This window comes from Hippopotamus amphibius, chromosome X (assembly GCF_030028045.1).
Source record: "Hippopotamus amphibius kiboko isolate mHipAmp2 chromosome X, mHipAmp2.hap2, whole genome shotgun sequence".
Taxonomy (NCBI): Eukaryota; Metazoa; Chordata; class Mammalia; order Artiodactyla; family Hippopotamidae; genus Hippopotamus; species Hippopotamus amphibius.
The window spans coordinates 3489516-3505705 of record NC_080203.1 but is presented as its reverse complement, the minus strand read 5'-3'; the positions used below and the strand labels follow the sequence as shown (position 1 = coordinate 3505705).

General features: G+C 58.9%; 1 protein-coding gene and 1 pseudogene across 1 annotated transcript; both read right to left on the bottom strand.

The window, feature by feature from the left end:
* Positions 1-3034: 3034 nt before the first annotated feature.
* On the bottom strand, positions 3035-5902 carry LOC130842646 (paraneoplastic antigen Ma6F-like). Its single transcript, XM_057719330.1, has 3 exons — positions 5425-5902; positions 4777-5226; positions 3035-4416 (listed from the first exon to the last, which is right to left on the bottom strand). Exons 1-3 carry the CDS (start codon positions 5900-5902, stop codon positions 3035-3037), a joined length of 2310 nt encoding a protein of 769 aa, XP_057575313.1.
* Positions 5903-13697: 7795 nt separating this feature from the next.
* LOC130842266 (paraneoplastic antigen Ma6E-like) lies at positions 13698-15954 on the bottom strand (annotated as a pseudogene).
* Between the last annotated feature and the right edge of the window lie 236 nt (positions 15955-16190).

The window sequence follows — 16190 nt, the reverse complement described above, 5'->3', positions numbered from 1 at the left end:
TGATGTGTCTATATGTGGTTTTTCTTTGTACTTACTCTACTTGGGGTTCACTGAACTTCTTGAATTTGTAAATTACGTCTATCTCCAAATTGTGGAGAGGTCAGTCATTATTCCTTCCGGTAGTTTTTCTTCCCTGTTCTCCCTCTTCTTTTCTGGGATCCCAACTACACGTGTTAGATCTCTATATATTGTTCCAGAGCTCGCTGAGGTTTTTTTGGTTCGCTTTGCCTTTGTTTAGAAAAGTCTTTTTCCCTCCCACTTTCTCAGAATGGATCATCTCTATTGATCTATCTTCCAACAAGTAACATGAAGCCTCTAAATATTCATAACTATTAACAAACACTAACGTTAAAAGAAGGATGCAGTAGGAGGAACCAATAAAGGGCCCTGTAAAGAGCTGTCAAGTTCCAAGAGCAAGTGCTGCCCCTAAGCCTGGGCTAGGGAGCACTTAATGCAGTGGGAGATCAGATGGCCTCTGCAGAAACCTATTCCATCGTGGTGCTTAGTAGCACACAAGACAAGCAGACTGGCCAGTGGAAGCACAAAGGGGATTAGCTGAAGCACGGCGGGTGTCCCATCAGCATTCGGGCAGGGCTGCAGAGCCAGGCCCGGAGGCTCTGCAGAGAGGAACGAGGCTCTGAAGCACGCCACGGTGCTGGGCTGGCGAAGGCACGCCTTCAGCTCCCTCCCTCCCACCACTGAGCACAGACACTGTGGTCTGCACCACCCACGTGGGACTCGGGTGCTGCCATGACAACCATGGCCGCCACCGCTTCTTGAGAAACAGGTCTGATTGCCCCTGCCGCCACCTGCCCACCTGAGTGGGATCTGTGTGGCCCCCGCTCTTCCCAGCTCTGGCCCCAGGCTCAGCTGGCAGCAGGCACATCTGATTGATGGGTCCCAGTCCTGTGCCCACATCTGGCTGCAAGGGAACTTGGGAGACTGCACACCTGGTATCTTCTGCTCCTCTTGTGGGAGGTGAGCTCAGCCGCATAAAGTGGCAAATTCCCGGGACGGAAGGAATGAAAAGTGTCCACTGCCCTTAGCATGAAACCCAGTTCCCCACATCCCTGAACGTTACCCCTTCAGAGGGCACCCCTGCCCACCACCCCCCACGCGACTGGGCCTTCGCCCTGTGCACGTCACCAGCCCGGTCCTTTCTTCTCCTCGAGAGCACATCTGTTTGCAGGTAGAGCTGGTGTGGGGATGTCTGTGCCCGCTCTCCCAGAAACCCCACAAGTGTCCAGGCTTGGTTTTCAGCTGCTTGGTAAGCGCTCGCTGTTGTTCCAGTTTAGGATCTCTCAAGTTAAAATATATTTGGGGGGCCTTCCCTGGTAATCCAGTGGTGAAGCCTTCGCCTTCCCAATGCAGGGGGTGAGGGTTCCATCCCTGGTCAGGGAGCTAAGATCTCATATGCCTCATGGCCAAAAATCCAGAACAAAACACAGAAGCAATATTGTAGCAAATTCAATAAAGACTTTAAACATGGTCCACTCCCAAAAAAACAAAAACAAAAACAAAAACAAAACAAAACAAAACAAAACAAAAACCTTAAAACAATTATGTAAAAAAAAATACACTTGGGCTTTTTCACAGCTCTATCAGTCTAATACCGGCTTTCTCATGGAGGAGGCCGGAGACCACCCGGCAGGACAGTTCCTTGTTTCGAGGCTCCACTCCGCGCATCATGCCCATCGAGCGGTCCTGGATCCCAGGCACCGGATGCCTGCGGCACCGGCCCCCAGTGAAGGGGAAAGCCAGGATCACCCCACCCATTTTCAAAACACATAGGACACACGACCATCCCAGCATGAGAACAAATTGAACCCCAACACTTCACACTTAACCTATAAAATAGAAGAAAAGCCCTCAGCATGTCCCGCTCTGCAGAGTGCCTACCCTACCCTCTCACTGGAGAGGTCTCCCACGGGTGCTGAGCAGGAACCCTACTCTGGCCCCCCCGCCCCCAACCCCCAGCAGCCCTGCCCCTCGATTGCCCACAGCAGAGGCCAGACACAGATGAAACTTTCAGGAAAATTTATGGAAGAGAAACATGGACTGAAACCATTGAAGAGAGGGCATGACAACACAGAGAGAAACTTGTAACGGTCACTGGAGCCCACGGGTCCCGGCCCCCTCCTCCCGGGGTCCCCAACGAGGTGCTTCCGCTGCCCCCCCGACCCGGTGGCCCTCCCTCCCCCCACAGTCTCCCTTCCTGAGGGCCCCGCGGGCGGCCTCTCGCCAGGACGACGGGCTCCGGCGATGCCCGCTCCCCCCCGGGGACCACATGCCCGGGGCCTGGCCCTGCCCTATGGCGGGCACTGGACAGTCACACAGCAGGGCACGCGCCACCCAGCCGAGGACGCCGCTGAGTCTCGAGGAACAACGGGCTGGGTGACCCAGCAGACCACAGGCGCTGGTCGAGGTCTTCCTTCCCGAGGTCCCATGCTGGGCGCCAGCCATGGCCTCGTCCTTGCCGTCCTTCCCACCCGCTCCTGGGACTGGGCTCGGGTCTCTGCGCTGGGACCGGGGTGGGGGGAACTGCTCGGAGAAGAACACACGCACATCTCCACAAGAACAAGCAGCGCTGGGCCTGCATCTACACCCAGAAAGCACGCGTCGTGCTCACGACACTGGCCCACAGTGGGCAGAGCCTTGGCTGGTGCTGAAGCCCACGGCAGGTGGCTGGGCCCAGGGGTGGCCGCCCGGGTAGGCGGGGACCCCCGGCCCGGGTCCACGCGCACCTCAGGGCTCTGCAGGGGCACGATGGCTAGGGTGTGTGTGTTGGGGGGGAGGGGAACAGGGGCCGGGGTGGGAGGCTCCTTGACACCTGGGTCACTACAAGACCTACATGGACACATCACATTTGGGCTTCCCAGTACAGGAAGCAGCCTGCCCCAGGGGAGGCTGAAGAGGGGTGCCCTCTCCGGAGGGAGGACCAGGCACCTGGAGATGGCCCCTGACATGGGACCAGGAGGTCGCCTGGCCTGATCTACCCTGCCTCTGGGCATGGCGACCCCTGGGCCTGCTGAGCTTACTGGCCCGAGGAGGACTCAGGGGTGCTCCTCTCTGCAGCCCCGTCCTCGCTTCCTAGCTCCTCTGGGGTGGGCTTGAAGCCCTCCCCGGGGGGCTCCTCAGCCTCCCGGTCTCCTGCCTGGGTGAGGCCCTCTGGCTCCCAGCCAGGACCTCCTGAGGGCACTGGGGAAGCCCTGCCCATCTGGGCAGGCATGGGGGCCCCGGGGTCATCTGAGGGTCCTGCCTGACCTAGGCCCGCAGGGCTGGGGGCACATCCATCTTCCTGACTGGCAGCAGAGACCTTGCTGGTCTCCCCAGGGGCAGGGGCTGCCCTGGTGGCACCACGATCTTCAGGGGCAGCCTCACCAGCCCCGGCGCTGCCATCAGCTTCCTCACTGGTCTCTTCACGGGCTGCGGGGGCCTCGGGGCTACCTTCCTCGGAAAGGGCAGCCTGGGCCGCGGTCTCTGCACCGGCCGGGGAGGCCTCGGTTCCATCTGCAGTGGTGCCCTCGGTGATGACCTCGTGGGCCAGGGCGGCCGGGGCACCCCATTCATGGGCCGGGGCGGCTGGGACGGCTGCCAGGTCTCCAACCTCTGCCCGGGCCTCTCCTTCCCCCGGGAACTGCTCACCCGCAGCTGGGCCGGCCTCCCAGGCCTCGGTCTCCCGGATGAGCCACAGCATCCCCACGAAGCCAGGAGGCCTCCTCTCCAGCCGCAGCCTCCTCAGCTTGTGCTGGAGCGTGCGGTTCAGCCGGGCCCGCATCAGCACCTGCCGGGTGCGCGCCCGGTCCGCCATGGCCGGGTGGATGGCCCCCTTCTCCAGGGCTGCCTGCAGCAGGCCCTCCAGGCGCATCACGTACGCAGAGAGGGTCTCCTGGGGCCGCTGGGCACACGTCTCGAACTTCAGCCGAGCGGTCCCCGGGGTGCCCTGGTTCCCAAACGCATGCACCAGCGCGGCCAGGCAGTCCTGGGCAGCCAGGTCGGGATCTTCCTCCAGGAGGCCGCACAGGAGGTCCAGCGCGGGGCCGCCCAAGCTCTCCAGCAGCCTCCGCCTCCTCTCCCTCTCGGACACGTGGCGCCACAGGTACAGCATGTCATTGGCGTTGTCCAGCCAGCTCTCGAAGGACTCTTCCCCGTGGCCCGGCTCTTCCATCCCGGAGAAGGTTCTCAGCTCCTGGTAGCCCATGTTCTCTAGCACGGACTGCAAGGCCAGCCTCCACGGCTGGGTCCAGGCCCCTGCCTCATCCAGGATGCCTGCCACAGCCGCAGCGGCTTCCTCACCTGGAGCCCCCGCCTCGCCTGCAGCCCCTGCCCGACTCAGAGATCCTGTCACCCCTGCAACTCCCGTGTCACCTGCAGCTCCCTCCTCGTCTGACATTCCATCTGCAGCCCCTGCCTCGCCTGCGGCTCCCACCTCACCTGCAGCTCCCTCCATACCTGCGGCTCCCGCCTCATCTGCGGCTCCTGCCTCCCCTGCAGCCTCTTCCTCATCTGCAGCTCCTGCCTCCCCTGCGGCTCCCTCCTCACCTGTGGCTCTCTCCTCCCCTGCAGCCCCTTCCCCATCTGCAGCTCCGGCCTCACCTGAGGCTCCTGGCTCACCTGCAGCCCCTTCCTCATCTGCAGCTCCTGCCTCCCCTGCGGCTCCCTCCTCCCCTGCAGCCCCTTCCTCATCTGCAGCTCCTGCCTCACCTGCAGCCCCTTCCTCATCTGCAGCTCCTGCCTCCCCTGCAGCCCCTTCCTCATCTGCGGCTCCTGCCTCACCTGCAGCCCCTTCCTCATCTGCAGCTCCTGCCTCCCCTGCAGCCCCTTCCTCATCTGCGGCTCCTGCCTCCCCTGCAGCCCCTTCCTCATCTGCGGCTCCTGCCTCCCCTGCGGCTCCCTCCTCACCTGAGGGTCCCTCCTCACCTGCAGCCAATTCCTCATCTTCAGCTCCTGCCTCATCTGCGGCTCCCTCCTCCCCTGCAGCCCCTTCCTCATCTGCAGCTCCTGCCTCACCTGAGGGTCCCTCCTCACCTGCAGCCCCTTCCTCATCTGCGGCTCCTGGCTCACCTGCAGCCCCTTCCTCATCTGCGGCTCCTGCCTCCCCTGCAGCCCCTTCCTCATCTGCGGCTCCTGCCTCCCCTGCGGCTCCCTCCTCACCTGCGGCTCCCTCCTCACCTGCAGCCCCTTCCTCGTCTGCAGCTCCTGCCTCACCTGAGGCTCCCTCCTCCCCTGCAGCCCCTTCCTCATCTGCAGCTCCTGCCTCACCTGCAGCCCCTTCCTCATCTGCAGCTCCTGCCTCACCTGAGGCTCCCTCCTCACCTGCAGCCCCTGCCTCATCTGCACCTCCTGCCTCACCTGAGGCTCCCTCCTCACCTGCAGCCCCTGCCTCATCTGCAGCTCCTGCCTCACCTGCAGCTCCCTCCATACCTGTGGCTCCTTCCATACCTGCAGCTCCTGCCTCACCTGCAGTTCCTGCCTCACCTCCAGCTCCCGCCTCACCTGAGGCTCCCTCCTCCCCAGCGGCCCCCACCTCTACCGCCCTGCCAACCACTGCTTGTCTCTGGGGCTGTGCAGGGAAATTGGGTCGATCCTGTGAGTCAGTATCATGGACCTGGGGCAGGCAGACCACAGTCCAGGGCCCCCCCTTGCCTGGTATGTGTCTGGGGATCAAGCTTCGGTTCAAATCCTCAGCAAACTCGACCAGGGCAACCTTGGGCCCCAAGTCCTTCCTGAAGACTTTGCCCAGCACTCGGTACCTGCCCAGGGAGCACAGGGCAGCCTGCACGGCCTCCCGGAATTCCTGGTCCTCGCAGTCGTCTGGGATGCCCAGGATGAGCAGACAGTGCTGCGCGTTCACGCCCACCCAGCCGCACCAGTCCCGCAGCATCGCCAGAGCCGTCGCCATCTTCGAGGCCCTGAGAGTGGGAGGACGTGATCAAACAGGTGTGCACAGACTGTCGAAGTGTGGGAATCGGCCTGTGAGTGTAAAGAGGAGAGGATCATGTTTGTGCCACACAGCCCGCCCTACTGCCCCTCCCTGCCCTGTTTTGTTTATTTGATTTTAAGAAACTTTTTTGATCCATTAAATAACTTCAAGATAGAAGGCTAGTCACCTTTTCTACATTTCTGGCATGAGTTTTAGGAAGTTGCCTCTTTCCCAAGGAATTATTCAAGTTTGCAGATTCTTTGGCATACACATTTCCATAACATCCCTATAGTCTCTTTTGCACGTACGTCTGATCAGTAGTGTTAGCCCTCTTGCACTCCTGACACCGGTGATTAGCGTTCTTCCTATTTTCCCTTGATTGGTCTTTCTAGGGCATTCTCAGTTTTGTTGCTCTTTTTGAAAACGAGCATATGGCTGTGTTCATTGCGTCCATAATCTGCTTTCTAGCACTGATTTCCTCTCTTACTTCAGTCAACTCATTTCAGGTTTCCTTTGCTCTTCTTCTTCTAGCATCTCTAAATGGACTGTTAGGTCACTGATTTTATGTCCTGACTCTTTTCTAACACAAGCATTTAGAGCAATACATGTTCCTCCTATCACTTCTTTCACTGCCTCCCACTAATTGTAGGAAGTTGTGTTCTTTTATTATTCAGTGTGAGGTATTTTCTAAGTCCCTTTGTGATTTTTTTCTTTGATCCGTGGGTTTCCCAATATTGAAAGGTATATTATCATTATTAACGTCAAAGAAAGCTCCCCTGTGATGAGAGAACTTATGTAAAATCGCAATACTTTTAAATGCATGGAGACTTTTTTACAGCTCTGGTATGGTGTCTCCAAGTGAATGCACAGAGCACCCTTGCAAAGCATCTGTATATTTTGTGTGGGGGCCAGGGCCGTAACCTTCCCACTACTGCAATTCCTGTGCCACCTGGAAGGAGGCGACCTGGAGCCTCTCACGTCCTACTGCTGTGGGACAGAGCCCCTACCTGAACCCCCACAAATCCACCTGCCACGGCCAACAACCTCCACCAGATCACAGCAGCCTCAGTGCCTCCCCTTCTCAGAATCACTCGCACGCCTCGTGGCCAAGCGGCTCCTTGCCGCCCCGCCCCCCGCCCGCCCGCCCACCCGCCACTCCACGTCCCCACTCCCCCCTCCCCCCAACCAGCTGCTGGCACTCTGCTCCACGCCCTGGAAGCAGGGCGCCCCCGCACGCTTAGAGAGCAGACGTGCCCTCTCACCTCCGCGCAAGGGGGAGCCCTCCCACGAGCCGCCTCAGCGCCAGGAGCTTTCGCCTCTCACACCCCAGATGCAGGCCACCCCTCTTGCCTCACGCCACCCGGGGGCCGGAGCCCCCTTCCGGCCACGAGCGTCCCCCCCCCAGCCCCCTCACGCGTAGCTCGTAGCTCCCCTAACGCCTCCCGCACCCACGCCAGGGAGTCCTCCCCATCGACCCCCCGCAGCCAGGAGCTCCCCCTGCCTCGCGCCACACGCGGCAGCCGTTAGCCCTCCCCTCATGTCTCGGCGTGGGGGCCCCGCTCTCCCGCCCTCCCCACCCCGGCAGCCAGCAGTCCTCTCCTCAGGTTCCCAAAGCCGGCTCTCTCGGCAGGAAGCCCTCCCCTCCGAGCCCCACACACGCTCAGCCATTTGCCCCACCCTAGGCACCCCCACACCAGAACGCCCCCCACCAGCCACCCCGGCAGCCAGCCATCCTCCCCTCAGACCCTCCCAGTGGGGGCCCCGTCCCTCAGCCCCCCTTCAGCCCCCCGCCCTCTGCTGCTGCACCCCCACCCCCAAGAGAGTAGACGTTAGGCCTCCCCCCGCCTCCACTCCTCGCCGGGGCAGCGAAGGCATCCCTACCCAAGGCCCCGGGAAGCGCGGACTCCAGCCCCCAGCCAAGCCCCCGGCCTGTCTGCTTACTTCCTCCGACTCTGTGGACGACTCCGGAGTCCCGCTCGAAAGGGTGTGAGGAGCTCGGCTCAGCAGGGCAGCCAGGAACTGTGCGGCAGCCGGTCCCAAGCACTCTGTGCGAATGCCGCGTGGGTTTCCCAGAAGCCCCAGGAAGATGAGGGGGGAAAGGTCTAGGTGCCTCCTCACAAGGAAAATGATTGGACCAGAAGAGCACTTGAGGAGGCACTTTGCTACTGTGGCAACAGGGGGTGAGCACTAAGGACTTGATGTCCCAAGGTCTGGCGCCTCCTGAAGCAAAAGCCACGCCCATTGGCCGTCCACCAATAAAAAGGCCTCCCTGCGAGGAGGCGGAGTTGGAGGAGTAAACTTGGAGATGGAGAACCCCTTGCGGCAAATTGGTCAATTTGTCTTTATAGTTTGTTTGCTACTGTGATTCATCATGTCACAAAGCTATTCTTTACATTTACTGATTTCTTGTCTAGTTGTATCCACTAGCCATCTTCTCACATGGCAGAAGACGATGAGCGAGCCCTCAGGGGTCTCTTTAACAGGGCACTAATCTCGTTTAGGAGGGCTCCACCCTCATGGGCTAATCACTTCCCAAAGACCCCTACCTCCAAATCCCATGACTTTGGGGGTTGGAATTTAACAGGTGAATTGGGGGGGGGGGGGGGCGGGTACGAATAGTCACTCCATAGCATTGTCTGTCCATCTATTTTTGTTCCTATGTTCCCCTTTTCCTGCCTGAAATAATTTTCTAAATTACATTTTAACTTATCTACTGCCCTTTAGGCAATTTTCACTTTGCATTACTCTAGACAGTCTAATATACAAGTCCCCTACATATGAAAATTGTCTGTTCCGAGAGCGTTGGTAAGTCCAATTTGTTCACAAGTCCAACAAAGTCAGCCTAGGTACCCAACTCACACAGTCGGCTGTATAGCACTATATTGTAATAGGTTTATAATGCTTTTCACACAAATAATACATACAAAACAAACACAAAAAATAAACATTTTTAATCTTACAGCACGGTACCTTGAAAAGTACGGTAGTAGAGTACAACAGCTGGCATCCAGGGGCTGGCATCACGTGAACAGGCAAGAAGAGTTACTGACTGGAGGAGGGAGGGGAGGTGGGAGATGGTAGAGCTGGAGGACCATCAGCAATAGGAGACGGAAGACAAGCTGCCATTCCACTCATGCCTGACACTGATGGCACAGGTTCTGGCTCCTTGCTGGATTCAATTGCATCTACTCTCTTGAAAAAACGACCCAGTGAAGTCTGGGCAGTAGCTCTTTTTTTCTCGTCATGACACAGTAGCACCGGACTGCTTTCTGAATGGCGGCTGCAATCTTCATGTACCATCCTACATTCGGGTCTTGTGCCTCAAAAACTAACAGTGCCTCCTCAAATACAGAAAATCCCCTTGCCATCTCCTGTGTCGTGAATCTCTCCGGTTCTTCGGTTACTTCTTCTTCCTCTTGTCTCTCTTCATCCTTTCTCTGGGCCTCCAATTCCATCATTGTCGCTTGGCACTTGTTAGCAGTACCAGCTACATCACCGCTGCTTTTACGCTTGCTTCCAGACATCCTGGGCTTGAAAGAAAGACACCGTGCTACTGCACTTTATACCGTACTGTACAGCAGAGTACACAAAAGCACAGCCACTTGTAGAGGATGCATGCACATGACAATGTACGCCAGACACGTGCACTAACTTACATGATTGGACGTGCGAACGTGTGTTTGCGTCTTTGAAAGTTCACAGCTTGAAGGTTCATATGTAAGGGACTTACTGTATATCCTTTTCACCGTCTGGTTGTGGTTAACATTGCACCACTTCACATACATGTAAGAACCTTTCTACCACATAGATTCATCCATCACCCCTCTACCCCATCTTTTATGCTGTAGTGGCCATGTGTATTATGTCTACATAGATTATAAAACCTATAATATACGGTTATAACTTTTACTTTAAATAGTCACGTGTCTAATGAAGAAATTAAGAGCAACTAAGTGTTGTTTAATGTTTAAAAGTTTACCCACACATTTACCATTTCTGGTGTGCTTCCTCTCTACCCTAAGATCAACTTTTCCCTCTACTAGCATGTGTCTTCAGGTGGAAAGACCTCCTTTAGCATTTCTTTTAGTGCAGATCAGTTGGTGAATTCTCTTAGTTTTCCTCTATTTCAAAAGGTCCTTCTTTTACCTTCATTTTTTTATATATTTATTTATTTAGCTCTTGGCTGTGCTGAGTGTTTGTTGCTGCGAGTGGACTTTCCCTAGTTGCGGAGAGCAGGGGCTACCCCTTGTTGGGGTGCTCGGGCTTCTCTTGTTGCAGAGCATGGGCTCTAGGCACACAGGCTTCAGTGGTTGTGGCACATGGGCTCAGCAGCTGTGGCTCGTGGACTCTAGAGCACAGGCTCCGTAGTGGCGGCACACGGGCTTAGTTGCTCCGCAGAACGTGGGATCTTCCTGGACCAGGGCTCAAACCCGTTTCCCCTGCATTGGCAGGCGGGTTCCTAACCACTGCGCCACCAGGGAAGTCCCTACCTTCATTCTTAAAGGATCTTTTCCCTGAATATAGATAGAGTCCTGAGTTGAAAGTTATTTCTTGTTGTTGTTCAGCATTCTAAAATGTTCTACTGTCTCCTGGTTTTCATTGCTTCTGATGAGAACTCTAGGTTTTCTTATTCATGTTCTCCCATATATAGTGCTTCATCTAACTCAGACTGCTTTCAAGACATTCTCTTTATTGTTTGTTTTCAGTAGTTTGACCATGATGTGTCTATATGTGGTTTTTCTTTGTACTTACTCTACTTGGGGTTCACTGAACTTCTTGAATTTGTAAATTACGTCTATCTCCAAATTGTGGAGAGGTCAGTCATTATTCCTTCCGGTAGTTTTTCTTCCCTGTTCTCCCTCTTCTTTTCTGGGATCCCAACTACACGTGTTAGATCTCTATATATTGTTCCAGAGCTCGCTGAGGTTTTTTTGGTTCGCTTTGCCTTTGTTTAGAAAAGTCTTTTTCCCTCCCACTTTCTCAGAATGGATCATCTCTATTGATCTATCTTCCAACAAGTAACATGAAGCCTCTAAATATTCATAACTATTAACAAACACTAACGTTAAAAGAAGGATGCAGTAGGAGGAACCAATAAAGGGCCCTGTAAAGAGCTGTCAAGTTCCAAGAGCAAGTGCTGCCCCTAAGCCTGGGCTAGGGAGCACTTAATGCAGTGGGAGATCAGATGGCCTCTGCAGAAACCTATTCCATCGTGGTGCTTAGTAGCACACAAGACAAGCAGACTGGCCAGTGGAAGCACAAAGGGGATTAGCTGAAGCACGGCGGGTGTCCCATCAGCATTCGGGCAGGGCTGCAGAGCCAGGCCCGGAGGCTCTGCAGAGAGGAACGAGGCTCTGAAGCACGCCACGGTGCTGGGCTGGCGAAGGCACGCCTTCAGCTCCCTCCCTCCCACCACTGAGCACAGACACTGTGGTCTGCACCACCCACGTGGGACTCGGGTGCTGCCATGACAACCATGGCCGCCACCGCTTCTTGAGAAACAGGTCTGATTGCCCCTGCCGCCACCTGCCCACCTGAGTGGGATCTGTGTGGCCCCCGCTCTTCCCAGCTCTGGCCCCAGGCTCAGCTGGCAGCAGGCACATCTGATTGATGGGTCCCAGTCCTGTGCCCACATCTGGCTGCAAGGGAACTTGGGAGACTGCACACCTGGTATCTTCTGCTCCTCTTGTGGGAGGTGAGCTCAGCCGCATAAAGTGGCAAATTCCCGGGACGGAAGGAATGAAAAGTGTCCACTGCCCTTAGCATGAAACCCAGTTCCCCACATCCCTGAACGTTACCCCTTCAGAGGGCACCCCTGCCCACCACCCCCCACGCGACTGGGCCTTCGCCCTGTGCACGTCACCAGCCCGGTCCTTTCTTCTCCTCGAGAGCACATCTGTTTGCAGGTAGAGCTGGTGTGGGGATGTCTGTGCCCGCTCTCCCAGAAACCCCACAAGTGTCCAGGCTTGGTTTTCAGCTGCTTGGTAAGCGCTCGCTGTTGTTCCAGTTTAGGATCTCTCAAGTTAAAATATATTTGGGGGGCCTTCCCTGGTAATCCAGTGGTGAAGCCTTCGCCTTCCCAATGCAGGGGGTGAGGGTTCCATCCCTGGTCAGGGAGCTAAGATCTCATATGCCTCATGGCCAAAAATCCAGAACAAAACACAGAAGCAATATTGTAGCAAATTCAATAAAGACTTTAAACATGGTCCACTCCCAAAAAAACAAAAACAAAAACAAAAACAAAACAAAACAAAACAAAACAAAAACCTTAAAACAATTATGTAAAAAAAAATACACTTGGGCTTTTTCACAGCTCTATCAGTCTAATACCGGCTTTCTCATGGAGGAGGCCGGAGACCACCCGGCAGGACAGTTCCTTGTTTCGAGGCTCCACTCCGCGCATCATGCCCATCGAGCGGTCCTGGATCCCAGGCACCGGATGCCTGCGGCACCGGCCCCCAGTGAAGGGGAAAGCCAGGATCACCCCACCCATTTTCAAAACACATAGGACACACGACCATCCCAGCATGAGAACAAATTGAACCCCAACACTTCACACTTAACCTATAAAATAGAAGAAAAGCCCCTCAGCATGTCCCGCTCTGCAGAGTGCCTACCCTACCCTCTCACTGGAGAGGTCTCCCACGGGTGCTGAGCAGGAACCCTACTCTGGCCCCCCCGCCCCCAACCCCCAGCAGCCCTGCCCCTCGATTGCCCACAGCAGAGGCCAGACACAGATGAAACTTTCAGGAAAATTTATGGAAGAGAAACATGGACTGAAACCATTGAAGAGAGGGCATGACAACACAGAGAGAAACTTGTAACGGTCACTGGAGCCCACGGGTCCCGGCCCCCCTCCTCCCGGGGTCCCCAACGAGGTGCTTCCGCTGCCCCCCCGACCCGGTGGCCCTCCCTCCCCCCACAGTCTCCCTTCCTGAGGGCCCCGCGGGCGGCCTCTCGCCAGGACGACGGGCTCCGGCGATGCCCGCTCCCCCCCGGGGACCACATGCCCGGGGCCTGGCCCTGCCCTATGGCGGGCACTGGACAGTCACACAGCAGGGCACGCGCCACCCAGCCGAGGACGCCGCTGAGTCTCGAGGAACAACGGGCTGGGTGACCCAGCAGACCACAGGCGCTGGTCGAGGTCTTCCTTCCCGAGGTCCCATGCTGGGCGCCAGCCATGGCCTCGTCCTTGCCGTCCTTCCCACCCGCTCCTGGGGACTGGGCTCGGGTCTCTGCGCTGGGACCGGGGTGGGGGGAACTGCTCGGAGAAGAACACACGCACATCTCCACAAGAACAAGCAGCGCTGGGCCTGCATCTACACCCAGAAAGCACGCGTCGTGCTCACGACACTGGCCCACAGTGGGCAGAGCCTTGGCTGGTGCTGAAGCCCACGGCAGGTGGCTGGGCCCAGGGGTGGCCGCCCGGGTAGGCGGGGACCCCCGGCCCGGGTCCACGCGCACCTCAGGGCTCTGCAGGGGCACGATGGCTAGGGTGTGTGTGTTGGGGGTGGAGGGGAACAGGGGCCTGGGGTGGAGGCTCCTTGACACCTGGGTCACTACAAGACCTACATGGACACATCACATTTGGGCTTCCCAGTACAGGAAGCAGCCTGCCCCAGGGGAGGCTGAAGAGGGGTGCCCTCTCCGGAGGGAGGACCAGGCACCTGGAGATGGCCCCTGACATGGGACCAGGAGGTCGCCTGGCCTGATCTACCCTGCCTCTGGGCATGGCGACCCCTGGGCCTGCTGAGCTTACTGGCCCGAGGAGGACTCAGGGGGTGCTCCTCTCTGCAGCCCCGTCCTCGCTTCCTAGCTCCTCTGGGGTGGGCTTGAAGCCCTCCCCGGGGGGCTCCTCAGCCTCCCGGTCTCCTGCCTGGGTGAGGCCCTCTGGCTCCCAGCCAGGACCTCCTGAGGGCACTGGGGAAGCCCTGCCCATCTGGGGCAGGCATGGGGGCCCCGGGGTCATCTGAGGGTCCTGCCTGACCTAGGCCCGCAGGGCTGGGGCACATCCATCTTCCTGACTGGCAGCCCGGGCTTGTGGTCTCCCCAGGAAGAGCGTGGTGCCTGGCACCACGATCTTCAGGGGCAGCCTCACCAGCCCCGGCGCTGCCATCAGCTTCCTCACTGGTCTCTTCACGGGCTGCGGGGGCCTCGGGGCTACCTTCCTCGGAAAGGGCAGCCTGGGCCGCGGTCTCTGCACCGGCCGGGGAGGCCTCGGTTCCATCTGCAGTGGTGCCCTCGGTGATGACCTCGTGGGCCAGGGCGGCCGGGGCACCCCATTCATGGGCCGGGGCGGCTGGGACGGCTGCCAGGTCTCCAACCTCTGCCCGGGCCTCTCCTTCCCCCGGGAACTGCTCACCCGCAGCTGGGCCGGCCTCCCAGGCCTCGGTCTCCCGGATGAGCCACAGCATCCCCACGAAGCCAGGAGGCCTCCTCTCCAGCCGCAGCCTCCTCAGCTTGTGCTGGAGCGTGCGGTTCAGCCGGGCCCGCATCAGCACCTGCCGGGTGCGCGCCCGGTCCGCCATGGCCGGGTGGATGGCCCCCTTCTCCAGGGCTGCCTGCAGCAGGCCCTCCAGGCGCATCACGTACGCAGAGAGGGTCTCCTGGGGCCGCTGGGCACACGTCTCGAACTTCAGCCGAGCGGTCCCCGGGGTGCCCTGGTTCCCAAACGCATGCACCAGCGCGGCCAGGCAGTCCTGGGCAGCCAGGTCGGGATCTTCCTCCAGGAGGCCGCACAGGAGGTCCAGCGCGGGGCCGCCCAAGCTCTCCAGCAGCCTCCGCCTCCTCTCCCTCTCGGACACGTGGCGCCACAGGTACAGCATGTCATTGGCGTTGTCCAGCCAGCTCTCGAAGGACTCTTCCCCGTGGCCCGGCTCTTCCATCCCGGAGAAGGTTCTCAGCTCCTGGTAGCCCATGTTCTCTAGCACGGACTGCAAGGCCAGCCTCCACGGCTGGGTCCAGGCCCCTGCCTCATCCAGGATGCCTGCCACAGCCGCAGCGGCTTCCTCACCTGGAGCCCCCGCCTCGCCTGCAGCCCCTGCCCGACTCAGAGATCCTGTCACCCCTGCAACTCCCGTGTCACCTGCAGCTCCCTCCTCGTCTGACATTCCATCTGCAGCCCCTGCCTCGCCTGCGGCTCCCACCTCACCTGCAGCTCCCTCCATACCTGCGGCTCCCGCCTCATCTGCGGCTCCTGCCTCCCCTGCAGCCTCTTCCTCATCTGCAGCTCCTGCCTCCCCTGCGGCTCCCTCCTCACCTGTGGCTCTCTCCTCCCCTGCAGCCCCTTCCCCATCTGCAGCTCCGGCCTCACCTGAGGCTCCTGGCTCACCTGCAGCCCCTTCCTCATCTGCAGCTCCTGCCTCCCCTGCGGCTCCCTCCTCCCCTGCAGCCCCTTCCTCATCTGCAGCTCCTGCCTCACCTGCAGCCCCTTCCTCATCTGCAGCTCCTGCCTCCCCTGCAGCCCCTTCCTCATCTGCGGCTCCTGCCTCACCTGCAGCCCCTTCCTCATCTGCAGCTCCTGCCTCCCCTGCAGCCCCTTCCTCATCTGCGGCTCCTGCCTCCCCTGCAGCCCCTTCCTCATCTGCGGCTCCTGCCTCCCCTGCGGCTCCCTCCTCACCTGAGGCTCCCTCCTCACCTGCAGCCAATTCCTCATCTTCAGCTCCTGCCTCATCTGCGGCTCCCTCCTCCCCTGCAGCCCCTTCCTCATCTGCAGCTCCTGCCTCACCTGAGGGTCCCTCCTCACCTGCAGCCCCTTCCTCATCTGCGGCTCCTGGCTCACCTGCAGCCCCTTCCTCATCTGCGGCTCCTGCCTCCCCTGCAGCCCCTTCCTCATCTGCGGCTCCTGCCTCCCCTGCGGCTCCCTCCTCACCTGCGGCTCCCTCCTCACCTGCAGCCCCTTCCTCGTCTGCAGCTCCTGCCTCACCTGAGGCTCCCTCCTCCCCTGCAGCCCCTTCCTCATCTGCAGCTCCTGCCTCACCTGCAGCCCCTTCCTCATCTGCAGCTCCTGCCTCACCTGAGGCTCCCTCCTCACCTGCAGCCCCTGCCTCATCTGCACCTCCTGCCTCACCTGAGGCTCCCTCCTCACCTGCAGCCCCTGCCTCATCTGCAGCTCCTGCCTCACCTGCAGCTCCCTCCATACCTGTGGCTCCTTCCATACCTGCAGCTCCTGCCTCACCTGCAGTTCCTGCCTCACCTCCAGCTCCCGCCTCACCTGAGGCTCCCTCCTCCCCAGCGGCCCCCACCTCTACCGCCCTGCCAACCACTG